Genomic DNA, 26967 nt, shown 5'->3' with positions numbered 1-26967 from the left:
TGCACACTGTCTGAGAATAAGATGTAAGATGCTTGTGGGCTCACTCAGGTTCATGTATATATTTTGTTTGCCCAACAAGATTTCTAAATGTGGGATATTTCACATTTTTCAGCTTCTCTGGAAAGCAAAATATCTAATTGATTGGATCTAAGAGTAGCTGTAGCTTTGAATGAGTCATTCACGTTTGCATCCTCCACTCACCACAGTCCCCACCATTCCTAATACTTGATGCACCGCCAGGTTCTCTTGAACATTACCTGTTCCTATTCTAGAAGTTTTCCTTGAATCTAATACGGCATATGCACACATGTGTATGCATTCTTACACTTACCTTGAGAACCTTCCTCTATTAGTACACAGCTCCCCTTTTCCAGGCAAGTCATATTCCATTGTCTGAATCCCTGATATCATTTATTTAATCTCCTCTTGACATATACAGATAAAAACTCCCCTTTTAATATATTGGGTTGTCATTAAAGTCATGACAAATTTTTGCATAGAAAATGTAGAAAAAATACATCATGACTTTTCCAACTGCTCAATATATTGCAAATAAATACCCTGTATATTTACTTATGGAGATTTGCTCATGAAGTTTTATAGAACAAATACCTAAAAGTATAGTTACAGGGTAAGTGTGCTCATATACACTTTAATTTGATTTGAAAGATTTTCAATTTAAGATTTTAAGTTTAAAAGAGATGGAAAGTTGCTCCGATTATATGAATTACATCGCCAGAAAATAAAAATGGTTCCCTCACCCCACGCCGTCCTATGATTTGTGTTTCCTTAATTACTCTGGCAACAGGGCATCTTTGGATGGTTAGTGAGCTCTTGTATAGCATCTCGTGCCCTTTGCTGACTTTTCTACTTGGTTCTTTTTCTCAACTGTTATTGACTTTAGGAGTTCTTTATATATGAAAGACACTAGGCCTTAGTTATATTTGTTGTAACATTTTTCTCAGTTGTTTGCTTGTCTTTGGACTTTTTTATATATTGTTTACTTTGGAAAAATTGTAATTTCATTTGCTACCACATACTTGATTCTTTTACTTTTGGGGGAAAGAGAGGGATCCACATCCTATCTTCTTTGGTAGGTACAGTATTAGAATATATATTTTAATTAAAAACTTGAATGTCTTCAGCTAAGAAATACATTCTCCATTTCCCCACAGGACCTAGCAGTGTCTGTACTAGCTCATTCAATGAGCTACATCGTATTCTAAAGTTATCTCTCTGGTCCCTTAAGACAGATTGGATAGGGCCTCCCCTGGTGGCACAGCGGTTGAGCACTGGGCTTCGAAGCTGCCTGCAGCCTCTGCAGCAGGGGTTCTATCCCCAGCCGCTGGTGAGGGTCCCACATGGCACGCAGACCTCTCCTGCTGTGCCCACTGCTCCCCTCAGCAGTGTATTTCATCAGTCTGCCTGCTCTGCTCCCGCTCTGGCTCTGGTGAATTCTCTCACCCTCCCGCGCTTCTGACTGTATCCAGTGCTTGTATAAATAAACAAATAAATAAATCTTTAAAAAAAAAAAAGATTAGATAGATCTTTGTGTGTGTGCACATGCACATGTATATATGTGTGTATGTGAATGCACACGTATATGTGTGTGTATGTGAGTGTGTGTCTACATCTCTCTGCGTGTATAGTATTTACCTTGGAAAACTAATGGTTTTGTGTATATTTAAGTTTGGATTCATCTGCAGTTTATTTTCAGTGGAGTGAGTGGACACAGCCCAGAGCAGTGATAAACTTTTCTGTTTTTCCAGCACAGGGGAGGGTTGGCACCAATGCCTGTTTGTAGGGTGAGTATCAAAAACTCATGCAGTTTGTCTGTTTACATGAGTCACCTAAATTCAAGGATCATACCCATGTCCCCCCACCCAAATAATCACCTTCTAAAAATTACAATGTATCTTCTGCAAGTCTTTTCTTCTTAGTGTAGAGGTTTTTGTTCCAGAAATCTTTTTTGGTCTGTTTTGTTTAACATATGACCACATTTATAACTGCTAACACACTGCTTTAGCCCAGCAGCTCCCAAACCTGGCCAGGCAGCTGGCTTCCCAGCGGAGCTTGTTAAAAATAATGAATCAACAACCCGAGGGGGTGGATCCAGGGAAACTATACTTTTAACAAGTTCCATGGAGGCGCTCAGGATAGAGCCCGGCCAGTGCCGACTGACGCCCCGCCCAGCCTGCAGTACCTGTGATGGTCTGGGTCTCCGAGGTGATGGTCCTGGTGGTGGTGTGCGTCTGGGTGGCAGGCACCGTTTCCTCCGACACAAACTGGACCGTGCTGGGGGTCGGCCCTGCGGTGCTACTCAGCTGGCAGCCACTTTGCTTGTGAGCAACAAAAGCATCCAGGTTGTTAAACTGCTGCTTGCAGATGCCGCAGATGTGGAGGTCAGGGGTCAGCTCCACCAGCACCGTGGTGCCACCTGGAACTCCATGGACGAAGGGAGAGTCACAGATTAATTCCAAACAACAGAAATCAGACCCCTGGTAGGAAAAAAGGATATGGTGGTGGGCGTGGCTGACTGCTGGCCCAATATCCATTGCGCTCCCCTCTCCCCCTTGCTGTTATGATCCCTTATACTCTGACCCAAGTGAGGACCATGATGCATTGTCCAGAGGGCGTCTCCTGGCCTTTTATGCAAGAATGTTCTTTGATGTATGGGGCTGCTGTGCACAAACACCAGCAACCCGTCTCCCACCCCAAGTGAAAGGTATGGTATTTCTCAGCTGTTATGAAAACTACCCATCCCTTCTAACTATGAGAACCACTAGTCTAAAATGTTTTTCCCTTACATACTTGGAAATCCCTCCAACACCATGCTGGAGGAACTACTGGGAAAAGTTTGGCTTTCAGGATAAAAAGGGAGCAGATATAGTTCTCACTGTCCTTCTCTTCCTCCGATCTTGAAGGTAGATGGGATGCCAGGGGCTTCTGCAGCCCTGTTGTAACTATGAGGAAAATGCCAGGATCCTTACGGATGCTGGTTCTTCCTTCACTGATTCCCTGAAGCAACTCTGGAGTCAACCAACTCTGGACTTCTCATAAGGCCAGAAGGGCTGGGTTTTGTTATTTAGAAACAAAATTCAATCTTAACTGATGGGGATGTTATTTCTCAATAGTAATGATACCAAGACTTATATTGTGTTAATATCTGCAAAGTTGGTATCATAGTCCCTGGTACTATATTAAAAAGTGCTACATAACTGTTAAAGAAATACAATTAATTAATATCTCTAACATGACTACCTTAATTTTTATTTTTAAAATTATATTTGCCTTAGTATAAAGAAATGTTTAAACAGAAAATTTAGAAGGGGAAAATAATCTTTCCACTATGTGTATCATAAATACCACAAAATATTTTTTCATTTGTTTTCTATACACTTAAAATTGTTTAAGATCATAAAGTATTAGAAAATCAATCTCCCCCCACAATATTGCATAAACATTAAGCTATATCACTAAAATCTCTTTACAAAGATAATTATTGAATACCAAGACATTATTCCATGTTATCCACACATTATAATCTTTTCTGTAACTTATTAGGTCTATTTTATTATTTCCTGTTTCCCCCTAGTCTAAATAAAAAGGAACTAGTGTCGTGCACAGATGGTTGTTCTACACGCCTCATATTTTATGAAAATTCATAAAATATTTACATTAAGTCCAATTTTTCCCAAGTCCAAGACAAGAGATCTCTGTGGAAATACAATTTGGTTGACTTGCTAAGGAGAGATACTGGGGGAGGGGGTTGCACTGCAATGTTACAAGCCTTTCTGCAGCCGCACCCCACTCCCACATCCGGAACCCCCAAACCTCCCAGTATGCTGAAATCAGTGGCTGGGAGAAATGAAGCCTTTTCTTCTCCCAAGGAGGTGCCCTGGGACCAGGAGGAAGACAGGCGCCCAGTCTCTCCATCCTCAATGGCCTCTGGGCATGGCTGGTGTGATGCCCGGGATGGAAGGTGGAAGGGTTCGGCAGCCCCCCATGGCCACTGGGATGACCTGGGCTGTCTTGAAATCTCACTCCGTAACTTAGCAACCGGGACGAGGGCTTGAGTTCTCATCCATAAAATGGGGAGACGTTTCCACTGTCTTGGGTGGTTGTGAGGATTAAATGAGTAGTGCTTTAAAAGGTTACCACCCAAAAAGTAAAAAAAAAAAAGAAAAAAATTAAAAAAAATCCCCCCAAACCCAAAAGGCCAGCGCAGGGGTCCCCACCCTTAGCAGGTTACCTAGTGGGGTGCAGCGACGCGCGGAGAGACCCCTCTGAAAGTCTGAGTCCCCTTCTGCGCAGGCAGAGAATGAACTGACACCACAGAAAAGAGGGGGTGCAGGTTCGTGTTCCGACCCCAAGAATTCCTCTGCCTCTGCCAACTTCTGGGAGCCGGTCTCAGCCCCAGACAAAGGGGCGGGGAAGGTATGTAAACCCACACCACTGAGCCCCGCTCGGGGGTACAGAGTCGGGGTGAAGGAGGGCTGGGGCTTGGGAACTCTGTGCCCATCCAAGGAACCCCAGCAAGCTGGAGACAATGTCTCCAAAATCAGCATCTGCAGGTACCCAGCCGGGCGCTGACTCCACGCAGGTACCTGCAAACCTGGGCTCCGCTTCCCGCGCCCCGGCCCGGCCCAGCTGGCCCGCGGGGTCCGCCCCGTCCCGCCCCCCTGATGGGTGGGCCCCGAGGGTTTTTATTTTTTCAAATCGGCGCTCGCGCTCCCAGGTGGCCGCGGCCGAGTCCCCGGACCACGCTTGGGGCAGCCGCGCCCCGGGCGGGCAGGTGGCGCGGCGGGGACACCTGGGTGGGCAGCGCGCGGCGCCCCTCGGGCCCCCCCTCCAGGTGGGCGCGGCGCGGTGGGCGCGCGGGCACCTCGGCCGGCCGGACCTCGTGCCAGCGGGACTCCCGAACTTGGAGGCTCCTGCGCCGCCGAGGCAGAAGTTTTCCCTTCCGCGCGGGGGCGTGACCCCCCCGAGCACCCCAAACTCCGCCTGGGGAGGCGGGGAGTGCCCCGCGGGTGGCGATTGTCTGAGCCGCGCGCCCTCCCCGCGCTCGCTCCCCGGGGGTGCGCAGGGGCGAGCGCGCCCCCCGCGCGGCGCCGGGTGGGGCCCCCCCTCCCCAGCCCACCCCGCGCCCCGCGCGCGGCGCGCCAGCCGCGGCCCCCGGTCAGCGGCTCGCGGCCGCCACCCCGATGTCGGGGCCCCGGGCCTGCTCGCCGCGCCGCGGACGCGCCTGGGCCCGGGCCCCGGAGCGCGCGCCGGGCCGGCGCCGCCGGGACTTACTCTGCACCGCGCCGGGGAAGCTCGCGCCCTCGCCGCTCGCGTTCATGGCCGCAGCCGGCCGGGGGCGCAGCGGGGCGCGGGGCTACATGGTGCGGGGACTTTTCCTTTTATTTTCCACACCCCCCGGCCGGCCTCCGCGGCTCGGGGCGGGAGGACGGATGTTCGGCGAGCGCCACTTCCGCTGCCTAGAGGGCGCTGGCCCGGCCCGGCCCGCTCCGCGCGGCGCTCCCCGGGGGCCGCGGGCCAATCCCGGGCGCGGGCCGCGGCGCGGGGGCCCCCGCGGCTCTGCATGCGCCCCCGCGCCCCCGCGGGCTGGGCGCGCCGGGGGAGCCCCCCCTGTGCGCACCTCGCGGGCCCGGCCGGGGCGCCCGGCCTCCCGGGCTCGCGCGTCTCTGCACCTGCAGGCCTGGGCGGCACCCCCGGGCGCGGGCGGCGGAGACCCGCGGGGAGCCGCGGGGGGTGGGTGTGCCCCGGGCGCCAGGCTCCGGTGCGCTGTCCCCGCAGCTCCGCGCCCCGCAAGTCGGGAGGGTGCGGGCGGGTCCCCTGCCCTGCTGGGGATCTGGGGGCCGGGATCACGTGCGCGGGGAGAGGCACCCCTGGCTTGGAAGGCCGAGCCCCGCCCCACGGGCTCGGGGTCGGCTAACTTGATTGTGCCTGAAGTCACTCCCTCCGCGCGCCCCGGTTTCTGATTCAGCAGATGTCGGGCGAGGCCCGAGAACGCGCGTTTCTAAGTTCCCAGGGAAAGTCCCTGCCCGGGTCCACAGGGGCTTCTCCTGCGCTGCCCTCCCGCGCCAGCCCCACACTCCAGCCTGCAGGCTCTTCTCGCTCCACCCGCACCCTCCGCACCCCTGCAGCCAATTCAAAGCCACATCGTGGAGAGGCCACCAGCCTGGCCACCCTAGGCTAGTTGTGGGAGGCTCCCTCCCCGCCGAAGGACAGCTCCCTGGCTCCCTCCAGCTTGATCCTTCTTCTTAGAGTATCTGGAATATCTGCATTATCTAGCCATCCGCCTATCAGCCATTATCTAGACGCCTCTCTCCATCCACCCACCCATCCATCCATCCATCCATCCATCCATCCATCCATCCATCCATCCTTCCATCCTCCCCATCTTACATCCCATGTTTCCAATAAATTAAAAAAAAAAAAATTCTTTGCTTGCTATGTCTATTCCCAGCGGCCTGGCCCGGTGTCTGGCACACAGTAGGTTCTCAGGAACTGTGGCTTGTGTCACTAATGGGGTTTCCCCTGCTGCTTCCTGCCAGGGTTTGTGCATCCTCCAGCAACTATCCAGCTGTGAGAGCTTGCAGTGCCAGCGGTGGGCGCACCTCCCGGGGGGCCCAGAGCCAGTGCTGCCCCGACAGCCTGGCTGGTGGCTGGACAAGCACTGAAACAGCACAGCAGCGGCAGGGCTCAGTGGTGATAAGGTGGGGAGGCCTCTCAAAGTCATGCTCGTGGCTGGGCGTGGTCGGTGAAGGGCTCGGCCCTGAGCAGGTAGTATTTGAGTGGGGAACAGTGTGTGTGGGGGTGATATTTGTCGATTCCAGCCCCAGGAATTGGCAGGAGAGAGCTAGCCAGGGCCCATGTTGCGCTGCAGGTTTCCTTCTGCCAGTCTCCAGCTTGGGCTACACCTGCCTCTTCTGCTCAAAGGCTGAGGCCCTCCTGCCTTGGGCTGTGTCTGCTCCTCCCTCTGCCTCTGGGATCGCTGAGGCTGACAGCTCTCCCCTGGGGCCAAAAGAAATGTCACCTTCTCTGGAGACTTCTCTGGCTTGGTGAAGCCTGGGTACTGGCTCCTCCACCATCTTCATGACACCCAGCCCTACCTAACGCCATCCAGAAGCCCCTGCAGCTTATTTTAAGGCTTGATAAATTTATTATTTTTTTTAGGACTGGGTAAATGTTTACCTGTGTGACCCCATCCCCCTTGCATCAAACACTGAGCGTTTCTAGCCTCGTGTGCCCTCCCAATCCTGGCAGCTCCAGTTCCTCAAGGCCAGAGATGTAACCACAACTGATATCGTGGCCACAGACGCCTTTGTGGAGATTATGTTTCATATTTAACCCAGGAGAAGAAGCAAATGCAAACAAATTCTTGAATCCCGTTCCAGACCTAGTGCCTCAGAATTTCCTTTAGGTCAAATCCCAGTAATTGCATCTGCTTCTCAAATGCCTCGGCTCTGCTTATCACCCTGTGGGTCTGGGCCTCACTGTTTGGTGGTTAAGTGCCTTGTCCTGAGTTAGATAATTCCAGGTACACACACACAGACACACACACACACACACACACACATGCTACTGCTCCCTCACTGTGACCAGCTGGGTGAACTTGAACAAGACATTCAACTATTCTATGCCCAGTTTTCTGTTAATTGGAGATAATAGTATCTACTACTATTTTTTCAGAAGAAACAGTCCTCTGAACCATGTATGAGGAGCTTAGAATAGTGGCTGACGCATATCCCTGCATTACCAATCCTGTTATTATTTTCTTATTTATACTATTATTTTTGTTATTTTAAAATTCATACTTGCTTATTATCTGTCTCTGCACTGGATGATAATCTCGAGGTGAGCATGGACCTGGCCTAGTTTATTCTGTCATTATCCCTGGAGCCTAGAACAGGGCCTGGCACGCAGGGCCTCACTGCTTATCAATATTTCCTGGTCTAATGGACGCATCTCTGTTCCCACCTTTGAATCCTTTGCGACCACACCCAGCCAGACCGTGTCTATAGCATACATAGATCACTGTGATGGCTTTTTCCCTGGTCTTAAATGTCCTTTTCCCATTTTTCTGTATTTGTTTCTATACTTGTTTTATTATAAGAGCATTACAAGTACTTGGCAAGAAACTGGGAAAAAATAGAGAAAGCATAAGGAAGAAAATAAAACCCATTTACAGTCTATTACTCAGAAACAACATTTTGATTGAAGGATATAGCTGGTCTTTTTTCTTTGTGTATGTAAGATATACATTATGTGAATATGTATGAATTAAATAAAATCTCTATGCATAAACACAGAAGTTGTACTCATATTTTATTAAAATGTGATTATAATTTTCATGCTTTTTAAATCTCCTTTTTTGGTAACCGTTATGATCATTATTAAAGAATAATTAAATTATACCTGGCTATCTGAGAGCCCACCAACCAGAGATAACCAGTAGCTAGAAATCTTTTTGTTTCATGTATTTCTGAAATTTTTAATAGATATATAATAAACGAACCACATGGACTGTAGCTATTTGTCCTTTTTTATTTTTAAAAAGGACAAACACAATTTCATGTGGTTCAAATCTATATACATTTAACATATTTATATTTTATTTCTGGTAGATTGTTGTGTACCCAACATTGGTTGTCTCAAATTTCCTTAGTACTATAATTTCTGATTTGCAACTGAGCACATGGAATCCTGAGAAAGACTTTCCCCAGCTCCTTTGTAACTGGACGTGGCTATATCACTAAGTCCAGAAGTCTGTCTGGGGAATTTCCTAAAAATAACTTATGCAATTTGCCCCCCCTCCTTTTTTTCCTCTCCTTCTTTCCTGTTTGGGATAAGGATGTGATGGCTGGTGCTCTAACTGCCATTTTGGGCTATGAGAATGAGGCTATATGTAGGCATGGTTGGTAGGTGAGCAGGAAGCAGCCTAAATCTCTGACTTTGAATGTGGAGTGGTCAACCATATTTTCTACTTCTGAACTTCATTACAAAAAATGCACTTTAAAAAATTTTAGCGGACCTCCCTGGTGGCTCAGCGGTTGAGCGCTGGGTTGCGAAGCTGCCCGCAGCCTCTGCAGCGCTGGTTCGATCCCCGGCTGCTCCCCGGCCACTAGAGGAGGGTCCCACATGGCGTGCAGACCTCTCCTGCTGTGCCCACTGCTCCCCTCAGCAGTGTATTTCGTCAGTCTGCCTGTTCTGTTCCCTGCTCTGGCTCTGGTGAATTCTCTCACCCTCCCGCGCTTCTGACTGTACCCAGTGCTTGTATAAATAAATAAATAAATAAATATCTTTAAAAAATATATAAAAAAAAATTTTAGCTACTGCTACTGATGTGTATGTGACAGATATGTATATGTGTGACTTTACCACATGCAGCTGAATCATATCCTAATCTCACAACACACTATGCATGCTGTTTCATAATTGGCTTTAATTTTGAAGCGCTTTTACAATTTGGTGGGTGCATTAGAATCTCCTGGGAAGTTGTTAAATGTCCAGATGCTCAAACCCAGTTGTGGAGGCTGCTTAGAAGGACTGACGTGATGCCTGGGGATCTGTCCATTTGACGAGCTCCCTGGGTGACTCTGATAAACTTGATGTTTGCAAACACTACTTCCCACTGTTCATTCTACTATCACGATTGCATTATCGGGTTGTTCACAATTTGTTTATTTTGCCACTGGATGCCATTAATAATTTTTTGTTATCATAAATAATATGCTCACTGCAGAGCTTTTTATTGGCTCAACCACACGTCATTTCCCTGCTAGCCATCTGAACAGCACTTCAGGACACTTGCAAATGCATTTGGAAGGGCTGCTGTTTCCCTTTCAGATCATTTTCTCATAGGGTGTCCTCCCAAATGAATTTCTTGATAGGAATCACATTTCTTTACAGGTTAACAGCTTTTGCTTAACTAGAATGCCCATGCTTTCTTCTGTTCATACATTTTTGATTTCTCATTTAATAGATACCATCTAATTTGGAAATAGCAAAGTTTCTGTGGGTTACAGACATATTGATATCCTACGCCATACTCTAAATCGAGATTCTAAAATAAAATCGACTCTGTTGCCAATGCTAAAAAGAGGATAGATTTCTCATAAATATTGGGATGTAAACTTTTTGGGGAAAAAGGGGAAAAGACAGAACAAAACTGTGTCTGAATTATCTTCTGGTTGATTGTGGCTGGGTCTCACAAGTCACTCCTTCAGGTGCAGCCTGATTTCTCTAGTTTTCCCCAGTGCCCACTTCTCCCTGGTACCTCCTGCTGTCAGGACTGAGTATCCGTCTTGGGCACTAAATCCATGTCCTAGTGCTCCATGTAGCTGAGCTTACCTAAAATTCCCGGTGTTTCTGGTAGAGAAAGGAATATGTCCTTCCCTATGACAAACATTTCTTTCAATGAAAAGTCTCAAGTCTGGAATGACTTGCATTACCTGGATTATGTTATTTAACCCTCAGAACAACACAGAGGCAGGTCCTTCCATTATGCTCTACGTGGTGATGAGGTTATGTGCTGAGAAATTGGCTTTTAGGTGCGTCTGTTATGGTTCACATCATAGTGTATAATTATAAGACCAAACACCCAGGCTGTCTGGCACCCCCTGCTGGGCCAACCTCACATACACAACCCAGTGTTGAGGGGAATTAAGTGACATGTGGTTACAGTATCACATTTTATAATTAAAAAAACCCAGAATCTCATAAAGTTTAAATAAATTTCTTCCAGTCAAAGGCCAGTAAATAACAATGTCAGGGATGCATCTTTGAGGACGAGTAACAGAAACTGAAAAAGAACCGAGTTTGCATAGGGTCGTAAGAGCAATCTGTTAAAATTATTTCCTTGCTTAAATAAGTTCTGGCAGGAGATTTCCAGATACTTTAACTATTAAATGAATACACGATTTTAAAATTCAGGTAGTCTGAATCATAGCAACAATAATGAGGTCACAGTCACTGGATAATTGTCATTATTTTGTGAGCAAAGATATTCTTCTTTTAACAAAACAGTTCATGTCAACTGGCTGAATTTTTTTCCCAACGTAAACTTTTTTTTTTTTAAAGATTTATTTATTTATGCATACAAGAGCTGGGGTACAGGCCAGAGATGCAGGGAAGTGAGAGGATTCACCAGAGACAGAGTGGGGAACAGAACAGGCAGACTGACTGAAATACACTGCTGAGGGGAGCAGCGGGGAGACAGGAGAGGTCTGCTGCGCCATGTGGGTACCTCCCTGGCCAGCTGGGGATTGAACTCATGCTGCAGAGGCTGCGGACACCTTCATAGTGTGGTGCTTAACCCCTTGTGCCACCAGGGAGGCCCCCCAACGTAAACATTTTAACAAATGTAGTTTGCCTCTAGCCATCCATTATAGTGTAGAAAAATGTAAGTTTTCTCTGGGCAGAAACTTTTGTTTACTTCCTAGTTGTACAGTTGCATCTAGAACAGTGCTTGATAAAAAGGGAGGGATGGACGGACAGATGGATGCATGGACAGACTGGTGGATGAGTGCGTCAAGGTTACTTTGGAAAATCAATACTAAAGCAAACCTTAGACTGTGACAGGAAAGCATTTTTCTTTTCTTTTTTTGTTTAGCACACACACATCCTGTGATATATCAGAAACTAGAAAAAAATTAGGTTTACTTAAATTTTATGGCTACGGTTATGAAATTTTTAATCCTCCTTAATTTGCTAGAGAAAGGCTAACGAGAAGAGCTAACCCCGGGCTTGGTGGTCTCAGAAGTGCTTGTGTCAGCAATTCTGCCACTCAAAGTTCCTCCAAAACACTACAGAATATTGTGGTCTCAGGTTTCACCTACCATAATGCGTAGCTTAATGACGTGGAAGTGTTCTGAGAAGTGCATTTTAGGCAATTTTGTCATTTTGCTAACATCCTAGCGTGCCCTCACACACTCAGCGGCGCCTGCACACCCAGGGACGCCTATTGGGACCACAGGGGAGGGGGCACCAGGAAGGACTGAAATGTCATTGGGGGCGTCACTGAACTGAGCTGGTGGACCGCCCTGGGTCTGTTCCCTGCCAATCCCTCTGTGGCCTCACCGGCTCAGCAATGAGATTTGATTCAGGAGCAGCCTGCCCTGTCTCTGCAACTTGGGCTCCTGCTGGGTTTGACTAATGGGTGGAGGGGAGAAGCCTGAGCATTTCTTCTCCCCATCTCTGTCTTGGAGGCCATGGCTATGTCTCCCCTCAGACCCCAGACTCCAGAAGGCACCCCAGCCTCCCAAGCTGTGACCTCAGCTTCTGCTAGGTGACTCTGGCCCCTTGTTCCTGAAAACTCCGCCTCCTCCCTTTGTTCCCTGCCTGCTCCCTGGGGAGCTAGGGTGGCTTCCAAGGCACTGATCCTGCACGGCCTCACTCCTAACCCCCTTGCTTTTGCAGCTTTCATCACCTGGGTATCAAATTCCCTGCATCCCTACATCCCAGCGTTGCCTCTTCTTCTGGTTGGGGCCTGACCAGCATATACAGCTGGATCAAGGTGTATAGGGTTTATAATCTTATTCTTGCTTTTCTGGACTCCTCAGGGGAATCTCAGCAGGAGCCAGCCTCAGCCCGGCCTGGCCCAGGGAACTTGCTGAAACTCACAAGCTCGGGCACCACCCCTGCACTGGAACAGAATCTCCGGGTGTGTGGTCCAGGCATGCAGAGGGCAGACGCGCCCTTGGGTGACTCGGGCAAGCACCTCCTCACTCCATCCCTGAAACCCAAGCTGAAATCTTGGAAGGGGACCAAGGGGGAAATTTATTCCCAAATTGATTCTCTAGCAATATTTAACAACTGCCTGCAATCCTTACATAAACACAGAGTCAAGGAAGAAACACTTGAAGGTTAAAATAAGTGTGAAAACCTTCTGTAATAGGATATAATCAAGACTCAGCCTGTCGGGCATTAAGTGATGATTACACAACCAATTATTTTGATGAGCGCTGGCACCGGCCGAGGGAGGCACACCTGCGTTTTCATCGTATATTCACTTTGATAATTTCATATGAGCAAGCATGCACAGGCTGACTTTTTCACTCTTTTATATAGTTAATGGATGAGTATGAAAATACTGTATAAAGGGTCTAAAGTGAAAAGTGGGTGCCCCTTCAGGATCCCCCAACCCTTCATTTCTTTTCAAGGAGTCAAATCCTATTACCAGTTTCTTGGGTGTTGTTCAGAACTGTGCTATCTATGAAAAAAAAGTTTACATATATTCCTCCTTTTCCCCCCAAATTATTATAATGCCAACAATTCTCTATGCCTTGTCTTTTTGCATAACAATGTATCTTGGAAAATATTGCATATATGTGAATCCAGATTTGCCTTATTGTTTAAGGAAGAGTTACATTTTGCATGGTATATACATGCACTAAAATTTGCTTAGATAATAATCCTTGTGGTTTTTTTTAAAGATTTATTTATTTATTTTTGCATAGATAGAACTGGGGTGCAGATCAGAGTTGAGGGGAGTGAGAGGATGAATCTGTCTCACCAGAGACAGAGTGGGGGACAGAACAGGTAGCTCTACTGAAATACACTGCTGAGGGGAGCAGCAGACAAGACAGGAGAGGTCTGCTGCACCATGTGGGCCAGATCCCTGGCTGGGAATTGAATTCGGACTCAGAACATCTCAGTGATAGCACTGAGACTTAACTCCTAGGCCACCAGGGAGGCCCTTAAATAATCCCTGTTAACGAGCATTTAGTTTGTGTCTAGCTTTTTGTTACTACAAACAAATCTGCAATGAAAATCTGTATCTGTACAGGAGAGAGGACATCTGTAGAAAAAGTTCCTAAAAAATTTGCTAAGAAAAAGGGTGTTGTACATTGAAAAATTTGAAGCTACCCACTGAGGGCTGTTCGGGGTCATTTCTTTATAAGGTTGATGACCAAAAAAAAAAAAAAAAATCCTGGCTGCCATTGAACCAAATGACATCATTCATTAACATTGAATGAAACTCGGTTATCGAGTTCTGGGTTGCTTAGATGTCACTTTGCTTAAAGCCAGTTTTCAAGAACTCGTTGTTGGCATTCAGGGAAGACTGACTGCACCCCTTAGGACTTCTATCAGCAACTGTTAGAACACCTGTTCCGGCATCCTAGCTCAGTGTTATCAAATTTCTAATCTTTGTCAACCTAATGGGTAAAAGTGTTATGCCACAGATTTAATTTGCATTTCTCTAATTATGACACAGGTCTGCATGTAAGCAAACAAAAGCAAACTCAACATCCATCTCTAACAGCACAGCCTCATGATGTCACAATCTTTGTAACTATTGACTCAGAATCGGTTAAGACATTATGCATAGATGGCAAAGGAGACAAAGATGTCCAATTTTGGAATGTCAAAGAACAAATCTGAAAGTCCATGTGAATTTCCCGGGGTCCCCAGTGTGTTCGAAGTTAGCATCTTTTGTGTTTTAAAATAGTTTTAACAGAAATGTAGAGATGAAATTCAAATCTGATATTTGCTGAGCTGTTGAAACTCCCTCAGTGACATGATCTGAAAAACACTCAGCTAGTTCTCACTTTTCGGAAAGGGAAATTAGGGCCTTTCTCTGCTTGCAAGAACCCAAAAACATTGGTGGAAATTGGAAAAACCCCTCCCCTTTTCATGACTTTTTAAAAAAAGATTTATTTATTCATTTATAAATAAATTGGGGTACAGGCCCAATGCGTGGAAGGGTGAGAGGAGTCACCAGAGACAGAGCGGGGAACAGAACAGGCAGACTGACGAAATACACTGCTGAGGGGAGCAGCGGGCGAGACACGAGAAGTCTGCCACGCCATGTGGGACCCTCGCCGGCTGGCGGGGATCAAACCGGTGCTGCAGAGGCTGCGGACAGCTTCACAGGGCGGAGCTCAACTGCCTGCGCCACCAGGGGAGGCCCTTCATGACTTTTTTGAATACTTTTTTTACCTTTTTATTTTGAAGTGGTTTAAGAATCCTAAGAAGTTGCAGACCTAGTAAAGTGGGGTGTTCTAGCACACTCCACAGCACACTGTGTTGGTAAGAGGTTGGTCTGTTGTAGTGAGGGTGCGTTTGGAGCGAGCATATCACCGGGAATTTTCCCAGGGCTGCCTCGAGGCCTGGGAGCTTTCATCCTCCCAGCAGAGGCTCAGGCCTGGGATACGCAGCTCCCGGACTGGTTACGATGCCACAGGAGACAAAATCGCTGTTTCCATGGAGGGGGTTGGTGTTCTGAGCTGGGGGGAGGAGCAGGAGCCGCCCATCAACTGACAGCTCTCGCTTGAATGTCTAGAGACAAGAATTATTTTGTATTGCTATCAGCTCTACAATCACAGGGTCTCACAGGCCCCCAGGGAATCAGATGACATCACCTGAGGGGAGCCCTCTCCTCTGAATTTCTCCATGGAAGCACACAGTTTTCCCTACACCAGATGCCAAAACTTTAGTGCTATTTCTCCATCCCCTGTTTTCTTTCCCTGAGTGAGTTTATGCACTAGAAAGACTCCCTGACGAATATTCAAATGTTGAACCAGGAGGTGGACTCTCCCAGACTCCGGACCGGCTGGCAACTTGATCTTGGACTTTCCAGCTTCCAGAACTGTGTGAAACAAACGTTTGCTGTGTACAAGCCCCTGTGCCGGGGAGGGATGGCAGGACAGTGGCTGCTGAGGTTGGGGAGGGTCGCTGGCAGGCTCTGCCTGCCTCTGGGTTGGGTTTGGCCCACCTGTTTTACCTTAACTTTTTCCTTGAACCTGCAGCTACACACACACACACACACACACACACTCACAAAGTCGCACTTAAATCAAGCCCGAATGATTCATCTCCCTGCGCAGGTCTGTGGTTCAGGCCCCTGCATCCCCGATGACAAGAGGCTGTCTCCAGACAAAGGATGCAGCAGCGAGGAAGGGCAGGAACAGGGGGCTTCAAATTCAGCTCTCCTAGATTCTCACTGGGGCCTCGACTCCCCAAATGTTAAGATTTTTACCCGCCTCTGTGTGCATGTTCATTTTGACATTCCCAACCAGAGACTGTCTTTCCAATTCCCCATTGAAAGGGTTCTGGCAACTTACGAGGAACCAGCCTTGTTAACACCCAGATTCCTGCCCTCTGGAGCTGTACGGTAAAGGTTGTGTGTGTGTGTGTGTGTGTGTCTCTCGAGTGACTATCAGTGGGTGGCCATTGGCACAGCAGCAAGTGGAAATAGCATGCTTCCGCCTGCTTTGGAGACTTTAGGGGCCCTGTGTGAAGTGCTTGAATAACTCACTGACTTCATAAGCCACTTAATAGGAAGCTCAAGGCCGAGGGAAAGCAAGCCTTTATCAGATGGGACTCACTTTTACGGTGTTTGAAATGCACTCAGGCCCCCAAACTCCTAGGAACATAAGGGAAATTCAACTCAAAGCATGAGAAACAAATGTGAGAAATGAAGATCTGTTGGGTCAGCGTTTATGTCCGAGCACAGGACATGAAAGATTCCCAGGACGACCTGAAGTCGGTGTTAATGAGGCCACTTTTCGAGGTGTCAAAAGTAGAAGGAAGTTCCCCAGCGAACCTCCCCGGCTTTAATCTCTCTCTCCCTGTGTTGCCAAGATGACTTGTTGGGGGAAACATCACAACTGACTGCCTTTTTAATTTTTACCAGCGATTTCACTGTTCACTTCATTTTTTTTGTTGGCAGCAATGTGACACATTTTTTTTTCCAAAAAACTTATTCAGCACTTCAAGGTGTCATTACTCTTTAGTCCTGTGTCCTAACATATTTGGCTCAAGTTAAAAAATAAAAAGAAGGACTGACTTTGTTCTGTGCACTTGGCTGACCAGGCGTGCAGTGAAACAGACAGAGCAGGGGGCAGACCTGACGCCCACAGTCGCAGCGAGGCTGCCTCCGGCTCCTGCCCAGGCCTGTTTCTTTCTTCTTCTTTTCTCACTGGCTTCCGACCTGGGAATGCTTAAAGAGACACACAGATCACTCAGTGTCGGGGTTTTCTTGGGTTGGGATGAGCATGGCCTCCCCTAAGACATGTCGATGCCCCAACCTCCCAGGGCCTGTGAACACCAGGCTGTGGAAACTGGGTCCTTGCAGATATAAGTCGGGGTGAGAGCGCCCGGGGCCAGGGCCGGCTCCTGAGCCACGTGACTGTTGCTGTAAGAAGAGAGGAGACACGCACAGGGAGGAGGCCACGGAGGACTAAGCAGATATTGGAAGGAAACGGCTAGAGACAAAGGCATCGCAGAGGACAGTGGCTAGGAAGAAGGGGGGGGGTGCTGCTCCCCAAGAGCCTCCAGAGAATAACTCAGCCTGCTGACACCTCGCTAGAACTGGGGGAGAATACATTTCCGTTGTGTCCAGCCATCCGGGGTTGTGGCACTTTGATAAATTCAGTTCATCAACCACCCACTGCCGACATTTCGGGCGGGCTGTGTGTTGTGGCTCTTTGCAGCCCCCCTGGCCTCGACCCACTGGGCACCCACAGCACCTCCCCACCTGTGACCATGAAAAGTGTCCGCAGACTTGTCAGTGTCTTGTGGCCGAGTGAATCACCCACTTGGGCGATGGTTTAGCGATCTTCTGTCCATTGAAATTGCGGCGCGTGGCCAGCAGCACGAATTGTTATTAACCTCATTCATTTTTTGGAACACTCTAGCTGCTGGCCATGCGTAAGGGGATGTTTGTTGCCCAAGCAGGTACCTCAAGTTCTGTGTGTCCCCCGAATGCTTCTTTCCTCTGGGGGCTGGGTGTACACGGGGACACTCTTCTGGGGACACAGGCCCTTCCAGGGCTGCTGAGCTCGGAACATCTCAGGGACAACTCAGGACAAATTGGATTTCTGGGCATAGAATATTGGCCCTGAATGTGTGCTTTGGGCTCCTGACGTTGGCAAAGTTTGGGGCGTATTTGCTTAGAAAATGGAAAACCACGTGTTTGCTTCTGTGCAACACAGATATTTAAGGGGAATTTGGGGTCATGATCACACTATTTTTTTCTTAATAAAATTTTATTGCTTGTCCATTGACCTACAACACTATTAAATTTGGGGGGTGCGTCTTCACCTCCCTATGTGTATAAGAGGTTGAACCCCCCAAGTTTAGGAATGGGGAAGCGGTTCACAGAGATACACCATTTATACTGATATTGTGGCCATACTCTGTGTCATGTTTTCCCTGACTTATATTTTCATTTACATGATCTTTTTTAAAAAAGATTTATTTATTTATGCATACAAGAACTGGGGTACAGGCCAGAGATGCAGGGGGTGAGAGGATTCACCAGAGACAGAGTGGGGAACAGAACAGGTGGATCTACTGAAATACACAGCTGAGGGGAGCAGCGGGTGAGACGGGAGAGGTCTGCTGTGCCATGTGAGTCACCTCCCTGGCTGGGGATCGAACTCGTGCTGCAGAGGCTGCAGATAGCTCCACAGTTCTCAGCTTAACCCCTTGCTCCACCATGGAGGCCCTATATGAACTTATTTTATTATTTATTTATTTATTTATCTTTATTTATTTATTTGTTTAGATTTATTTATTTATTTATACAAGCACTGGGCACAGTCAGAAGCGCGGGAGGGTGAGAGAATTCACCAGAGCCAGAGCAGGGAGCAGAGCAGGCAGAAGGACCGCAGTGCACTTGTGAGGGGAGCAGCGGGCGGCAGGAGAGGTCTGCGCGCCATGTGGGACCCTCCTCCAGTGGCCGGGGAGCAGCCGGGGATCGAACCGGCGCTGCAGAGGCCGTGGGCAGCTTCGCAACCCAGCGCTCAACCGCTGCACCACCGGGGAGGCCCTATATGAACTTTTTTTAAAAACAAAAATTCATTATAAGAAATAACATCGTGGCATCTCAGACTTGGTGATCTTTATTTTTAAGCTATAATAAATAAACATGAAACTAATAAAATGGTTTAGGTTTAGGAACATTCTGGTAAAAACCAATGTTTAGAAATCTTCCAGCGAAGGAATTCTGTTAAAAAAAGAGTCAATCATTCTCTGATATGTGTAATTATGTCTTTCCTTTTCTTCGATTTTATGAAGCTGTTTGAATTCCCTCAATGTGTTACTTTGACATTTAATGCAATGTTTATGCAACAATCATAAAAATTAATTGTCTTCCCTCTCAGAACTATTTAAAATCCTCATCCTTGGCCTGCCTTATTGACATGTGCCGTTAAAATATGACTATTTGACAATAATAATTTTACAACAATGAATAAATGTCATATTAATTAGATTAAAATAGTAATTTGTCTGCTTCCTTCCTAATACGTACAATTACTAATTTGGGGCGTATGTGCAGAAAATATTAAGTGTATTTTCAGAGCTGAGGTTCAACCTCTGGAGTGATGTTTACTTTTTCTTCTCAAATGTGTTAATGGGGAGTTTCCTTTTTTGTCCAGAGCTATTTACTTGGTGGTCAGTAAGTTTTAGGGAAATTATAGGCGATGTTTCAGGTTTCAAACCATGTTTCAGGAAGCGTCCATGGCACTATTACCAGAACTTTCTGTTTATAAAAACCTATTTTTTGGTGGGGGGGTGTGTGGGGAAGATTTGGCTGCCTTGAGAAGGACAGCACCATCTCCTAATTTTGTCTGCCTGCCAGGATATCTATGTGGCTAAAAATAGAAAACACTCTTGCTTCTTTTCAGTCTTTAAATGGTATTTTAAATATATATCCTCAGAGAGTTGTCCCCAATTTCAGTTCACATTTTTGGTGGCGCCCTCAGCCTTCAGCTCAGGTGCTCTGACTTTTCCTTGTAATTATTCATTGTTTAAACTTTTACATAAATCATTTTTAATATGTGAATTTTTGTGGAATTCCTTAATGGGAGATGGATTTGGTGAAAAGCATCGTGAATATAAATGGGGTTAGTGGATGTAAGTGGGGTTTGTGGGTATAAATGGGGTTTGTGGATAAAAGTGGGGGCAGCTTGGTATATTTGTGTAGCTGCCAGGTTCTGTCTATGGCAACACAGGCAGGTTTTTGTAAAAGATTTATTTATTTATGCATACAAGAACTTGGGTATAGGCCAGAGGTGTGGGATTCACCAGAGACAGAGCGGGGAACAGAACAGGCAGACTGACTGAGATACACTGCTGAGGGGAGCAGCGGGGAGACAGGAGAGGTCGGCTGCGCCGTGTGGGTAGCTCCCTGGCCAGGGATCGGACTCATGCTCAGTGGCTATGGATTTGTTTCATAGTGCGGCGTCTTAACCCCTTGCACCACCAGGGAGGCCCCCCCCCAGGCAGTTTTTCTATGACAGTTTCTCCAGTTTCAGGGACTGGGGGGCGGACAGGTGCTCCTTTTGCCCCCTCCCTCAGAGGGGTGTCCTCCCTAAGCACCAACTTGGCCCGTGGAATGGAGGGTGCAATGCTGTGGTGCTACTCAGCGCTGCTTTGCCAGTAAAGCAAGTCTGGGCCATCCATTCTGGGTGCTGAGATTATGGATAATTCTTTTACTCTCTTGTTCTAGTTGTCATATTTTTTTTCTGTTTTTCTATTTGTCACAATTTTTCTTGCACAAGTTATTGGAACAACATTTCTGTTTCCTGACCTGGAAAGGTAGCAAGTACATACTTCACAGGACTGTTAGGAAGTGTTCATGCATAAAAGCCTTGGAAAAGGTGATCCAGACAGGTATAATAATAATAATAATAATAATAATAATAATAATTTAATTATGTTGCCCCTTCTGGCTACATATTTCCCACTCTTGGTTTCGTAAGTAGTACAATGGGAATCACCTTTCTTTTAGGTTAAATTCTCTCTTTTTTTAACTTTTTAGTTTTCTTACATCACTGTTCATTTTTAAATAAATTTATTTTTTTATATATTTTACATTATTGTTCATTTATTTCTATTTTTATATATTTTAAAATATTTTATATATTTTTAAATATAAATATTTTTATATTTATTTAGGTGTATAAGAGCTGGGGTGCAGGCAAGAGATGCGGGGGGTGGTGAGAGGATTCACCAGAGACAGAGTGGGGAACAGGGCAGGCAGGCTGACTGAAATACACTGCTGAGGGGAGCAGCGGGCGAGACAGGAGAGGTCTGCTGCGCCATATGGGTTGCTCCCTGGCTGGCCGGGATCGAACTCATGCTGCAGTGGCTGCGGATTGCTTCATAGTGCTGTGCTTAACCCCTAGCGCCACCAGGGAGGCCCTATGGATCACATCTTCTTGATCTAGTCATTATCTATTTTGGTAGTTTCCAGGTTTTACCTATTACAATGTTGCAATAAACATAGGGGCATCTTTGTTGATTTTTGTACAATGTTTGATTTTTCCCCTTAGGTGTAGTCTCCACAAATCTCCCACCACCACAGCAGCCATGAACCCTCACCATAGGCCCTGGTGTTCTTCCTGCCCCTGTTTTGACCTGCTCCCTCCTCCTCCCCTGGGGATGTCTTAGGTTAAATTCTTAGAAGTGGAAACAAAGCATCAAGCACACAAGTGTTTGTAAAGCTCGGAACACACATGACAGAACTGCTCTTTGAGTCTGTGCCATCCTCCGCTGGCGTATCTTTTTTTTTTTTTTTTTAAAGATTTATCTATATATTCATACAAGAGCTGGAGTGCAGGGGCAGTGGGTGAGAGGATTCACCAGAGACAGAGTGGGGAACAGAACATTCAGACTGTCTGAAATACACTGCTGAGGGAGCAGCGGGAGAGACAGGAGAGGTCTGCTGCGCCATGTGGGTATCTCCCTGGCCGGGGATCAAACTCATGCTGCTGTGGCTGCCGATAGCTTCATAGTGCTGAGACATAACCCCTGGAGCCACCAGGGATGCCCAAGCAATATTCTTGTTATACAAATGCAACCAGCGATCTTTGAGTACTTACTTGTAAATGTCACCTCCCTATTTTTGCTGAAGTCGGCAAGAACAATTGGCCTGGAGAAACTTCCCTACATTCTAGGTAGGCCCGCCCACACTTTCAAAAGGACCACAGAGCTTTCCAGATCCTATTATAGGGATATACAAAAATTTATTAGCCATTTCCTATTGAGGGACAATTGTCTTCAATTTGTTAATGTTATAATTCCACATCTCTGTACATATATGTTTCTTTCATTTGTCTGTGGTAAATATCTCCGTGCTTAATTTTGGAATTGATGCCTTTAAAAATACTGATGCTGCTGATAAAACAAGATAGGGAAAGCTTGGAGACAACACAGTTTAATGTCTTCTCCCCCTGCCCCTTTCTGAGGTATTCCAGCATAAATAATAAATGTGCTTAATTAAAAACCCAAACTCACCAAACAAAAGAAGCCACTCCCCCTGCATTCAGTTGCAGATTCATTGATACAAATGTCCACAGAATCTCGTTTTTCCTGCCTTTGCTGTGAGCTTTAAATTTTCACTGTAACCTAAATCACCTCCAAAGGTTGGCTATGGTGTAATTGCCTGGGTATTTGGTGAGGATGTGTCCTATATGAAAAACAAACAAACACCTCCCCCACCCCCAACAAAATAGCTCTCTTGAAATTCCTCTCAGCAGGCACTGTTTAAATCACCAAAGATAAGAACACTGCTTGGATAAAAATGATTAAAAAATTTGATGGATTTGGGAGCTTGGTGCTCGGCTTAGCATTTGGTCATTTACCGTATAGTGTTGGATCAAAAATGCAAAAGAAAACCAACAGAGGAACTGTTAATGCTCCTTGGAATTTCTGCCTCCTCTCTGGCCTGGGCAGGAGGGAATTAGCGCTTAGAAGCTTGGAATGCTTTGCAACTTCTAGAAACCAAGTGGGAAAACCCGTGCTATATATTTTAATGCTGACATTCTCCTAGGGAAAAAAAAAAAAGGAAAGATTCTGAATACTTGGCTGTGATTCAGTGCCTAAACACTTCCTGGTGTTTTTCAGAACGCCCTGGAGACGCATCGATGCTTCTGTGCTGAAGGTGCCCACAGTTGCTGTGTACTTAACGCCAGTTTATCAAACTAACGAGCTGAAGGGTGATGCTATTTCCAGATCCAACCCCACTGGGGAGGGACAGAGAGAAAACAAAACCAAAACTCAGACACAAGAGTAATCCTAAGGGCCAGCTGGCCCCCAAATTTATTAACTCATACACACCAAATCTTACCCAGAGTAATATTCTTTGTGAGGATTTTACTCTACAAATCTTCCGCTAGCTCCCCAAGTCCAGGCTTTCTCAATAAAGCACAGAGGGCTTTACCCAGCTGCTGCTTACTGGTCTAGACTTAAAAAAGCAGCACTGCACGACTTTTTCCATGGAGATGATATTTTTAATAACTGCGGAATGGACAGAATGTGTGTTACTTTGTTTAGGTGCCTAAAAAGAATTAACAGGCAGGTGAGGAGGGTCTACAATTTGCTTAGAGGAACTTATTCTTTACTTTAGAATTTGAATGATGGGTAAGATTAGGGGAAAATAATGCATTTCTCTGTAATTTGTGTCATCCAAACAACCACTGTATTCGAAGCGAGATACAGTATCAGTAGATAATGAGAGAAGAAAATGGAACTTCTACAAACGTGTTTCTTAAAAGCTTTTGTTACCTATTATTTTCGAGCTGTGTAGGCGAAAATTAGACATATGTTGGATACACTTTTATTGATAGTAACAAATCATATAATTTAAAATGGTAAGTCCACCTTACAGGTTTGCCTTTTGCAATGCTGAATCATTTTGAAATTTACCTGGTGTTTAAACAAATTCTTCAAATAGTTGTCAATCAAACATTAAACAAGTTTTCTTACGGGTGACTTACTCCCGCTTGGCTTAAAGATTTAAAACATAACCAAATATGAAAATTCCAGTTGTAAGGCCTTTCTTTTTGCATTATAAATTTAGGTTCATTTTCTTCCTTTTGTTTTCTTTCTTCCTTTCGCGTTTTCCCTCTGCTTCCTCCCCTTTCTCTTGCTCATCCTCCTCGTAAAAACAGGTAAGAGACTCATCAATACAGGTAAGAGACTCTGTATTAATGTTATTGTTTGCTTATTTTAAAAACTTTCCTTTTGAAAAAGGAAAATATTGGATGGTTTCACTTATAGGAGGAACAGAGGGAAACCATACAAGGGGGCAGGAAAAAAAAAAAGATAAAACTAGCAGCAAACTATAAATCAGAGACATTCAGCAGGGGAGGGGGGGTGGAAATAGGAGGGACTTGCACAAGAGTCCATGGTGACAGTTCACGGGGGTCTTGATGGTAATTTTATGGGGATTACACCTGACAGGAGAAATCAAATACTGTACAAAAATGAACAACAATGTAAAAAATAGATATCTAAAAACAAACAAAAACTTTTCTTTTGGGCATATTTCCCTCTATCATTCGGATCCGTTTTAATCTATCCTGTGCTTTTTTCTTGTTTTATGGTAGAAAAAACAAACAGGCATCTACAAATAATCTGCTAATATTTATTAACCTTTGTATTTGTGCCCAAGAGGGGAATTTTTCCTGGAATGGCATTTTTAAAAAAGGAAGTTAAGCATTATGTATATCACTCTTGCATCCTTGGTTACATTTTTTAACTTTGAAAACATTGTTATTTACATTAATGTTTGAATTATTTCCTCTTGAGGAACTACCTGTGTGTGTGTGTGTGTGTTTTAAAGATTTATTTATTTTATTTATACAAGCACTGGGTACAGTCAGAAGCACAGGAGGGTGAGAAAATTCACCAGAGCCAGAGCGGGGAGCAGAGCAGGCAGACTGACGAAATACGCTGCTGAGGGGAGCAGCGGGTGGCAGGAGAGGTCTGTGCGCCATATGGGACCCCTCACTGGCGGCCAGGGATCGAACCGGCATTGCAGAGGCTGTGGGCAGCTTCGCAGCCCAGTGCTCAATCACTGAGCCACCAGGGGAGGCCCACTACCTGTGTATTTTTGCATAAGGGTCCAGCTTTCAATAAGTCACATTTTGTGAAATTGATGTTCTTGGACCTTTGGGCCACGATTCATTCTATTTTGTACCTAAACAAGGTCATTTCTTCGCCAACTAAATGATTTTGCCTCATCTGCCCCAGCCTATAGATTCTTTAAAAAGATGTGATCATCTAATCATGCATTTATATCATCAGTAATTTTATACGTGAGACATAAAGTCTGCAGATTTCCTCGTGCTCACCTATATACTTACTTATTTTTTGCTATCCATGGTTGATAGTTTGGGGAAGAGATTTTGGATTTAGTGTAATTTGAAACTTAAAGGCTAGGTTTGCAATCAAATATAGATATATTTGCTAGAATGCTGGAAACCAAAAGGGTGTGAGAAAGCTCTTCAGGGCACTGGGTGCTGTTTGTACCCCCACTTGAAATGTGTAGCGCGTGACTTCCTGCCAAGGATAAGAAAATTGGTTATATTGCCACTGCTCTGCATTTGCATGACCTTTTACAATGTAGTCCAGGCTTGTCCCCTGCAGCCTTTTTCCTCTCTGTTTAAACAGTGACCTAATTTCTTTTTTGGAAAATACCTTTTCCCCAGGAGCGCAGCCAAAGCGTTCTAACTTTCCATTATAGAGGTTCAGGGGGTTCCTTCTAGAAACATCTTATTATTCCAGTGGAGCGAGGGTGGGCAAGTGACTACCAGTCAGTCGATTGGACTGTCTCAGCCTGGACTTTGAATGGAGAGTGAAGTGACTGAGTGATGGCACGATGGCCCCAGGTCAGCGACCCTCACAGATACTCTGAGCTGGGTTCTGCCTTGGTTCCCCATCCTTGTCTGCATCCACATTTGCAACCTCCCCATACATTCTGGAGGCTCCCAGATGTCCTCCTAGTGAATTCCTTCTTTGCATTTGTGGTCAAAGCCAGTTGCTGCTGATTCCACCGAAGACCTCCGCCTGATGTCATGTACGTATCTCACCCACCAAACTGGAGTGGGAGTGAGGGGCATCAAACCCATTTTACAGACTGGGAACAGTGGGTCCAGAGGCTCAGTGACTTGCTCAGCATCTCTTAGCAAGCATGTGGCAGAGTCGTGGTTGCTTCAGAGCTGTGTCTTCAAAGCCAATTTTGATGTCCTTCAGTGGCAGAACATGCTTCCTATACCAAAGAGCCATGGGCTTGGCTCTTGGCCAATGACTGAAATTCCCTAGGCTTTACTCCCTCTTGTATGAGTGGGGATGACAATGTCATGTGCTCCCTTGCTGAGGACTCAGCTTTGATGATCTTGGAAAGCTTTTAGCACAGTGCTTAGCATCAATCTTGCTAAACAAACGTGCTGTGCTGCGTTAAAACATAACACCCAGGATATTGGGGTATTGTTTGGGGAAATACATTGAAAGTTCCTTAGGGGGAAAGTTGGGAGGGGCAGAAAAGTCTTTAGATCAAGAGCCCTTCTGGGGCTTCACGAGGATGTGTGAATGGGTTGCCAGCCTGTGTCTACACCACAAGGTTTCCCCCTGCATCCAGGAGCCACTGGGTCTGCACTTCTCTGCTTTGAGTTTTATTTTCTCTGATCATATGACAAACTGGGATCAGAAGAATGGCCCTGAAACCATGGCTGTGGACCACATGGGAAATGACTTTGGTGCCAAACTTCAAGTGACAGTGAATCACAGCAAGGAAATGATTGTCAATTCTCGGTCCTTTTAGAAGTGGGTGCAAAATCCTCTCCACCTGCTGCCTGCCCCATCTCCGCTCTTCTCTTCCAGAGTCACAGTCTCTGGAATGTAGTAATACTGTTTTCCTTAACTTTTATAGTTAAGGAAACTTTGGAAACCACCTACGTGCCCAGCAGCACATGGGTGGATTAAGAGGACGTGGCACATACATGTACGCAATGGAACCCCACTTAGTCATTAAAGATGAACTCTTGCCATTGTGACAACATGGATGGAATTGCAGGGGATGATGCTAAGTGAAATAGAAGAAGAAAAACAAATACTGGATGATTTCACTCATATGTGAACAATAAAAAATAAAGCAAGAGAACAGACAACACTGAACCAGAACAATCCCTGGAGTATGACTTCAAAACTGAGGTTACCAGAAGA

General features: G+C 46.1%; 1 protein-coding gene across 4 annotated transcripts in view; it reads right to left on the bottom strand.

The window, feature by feature from the left end:
- The window catches only part of ZFP64 (ZFP64 zinc finger protein), a gene marked incomplete at both ends in the record, with an annotated part of 66081 nt that extends 60740 nt beyond the window's left edge, over positions 1–5341 (bottom strand). For 3 of the 4 annotated variants that reach the window (XM_084247044.1, XM_084247042.1, XM_084247045.1), the window contains 2 exons: positions 2204–2443; positions 5296–5341. In XM_084247044.1, coding sequence (XP_084103170.1) covers positions 2204–2443; positions 5296–5341 — 286 coding nt within the window. The remainder of the gene's footprint in view (positions 1–2203; positions 2444–5295) is intronic. The other variant, XM_084247043.1, reaches the window with a different exon arrangement.
- Between the last annotated feature and the right edge of the window lie 21626 nt (positions 5342–26967).

This window comes from Talpa europaea (assembly GCF_964194135.1).
Source record: "Talpa europaea genome assembly, chromosome: 11".
In the NCBI taxonomy this organism is placed as follows: Eukaryota; Metazoa; Chordata; class Mammalia; order Eulipotyphla; family Talpidae; genus Talpa; species Talpa europaea.
The sequence above is the reverse complement of the archived record's forward strand: the minus strand, read 5'-3'. Positions and strand labels throughout refer to the sequence as shown.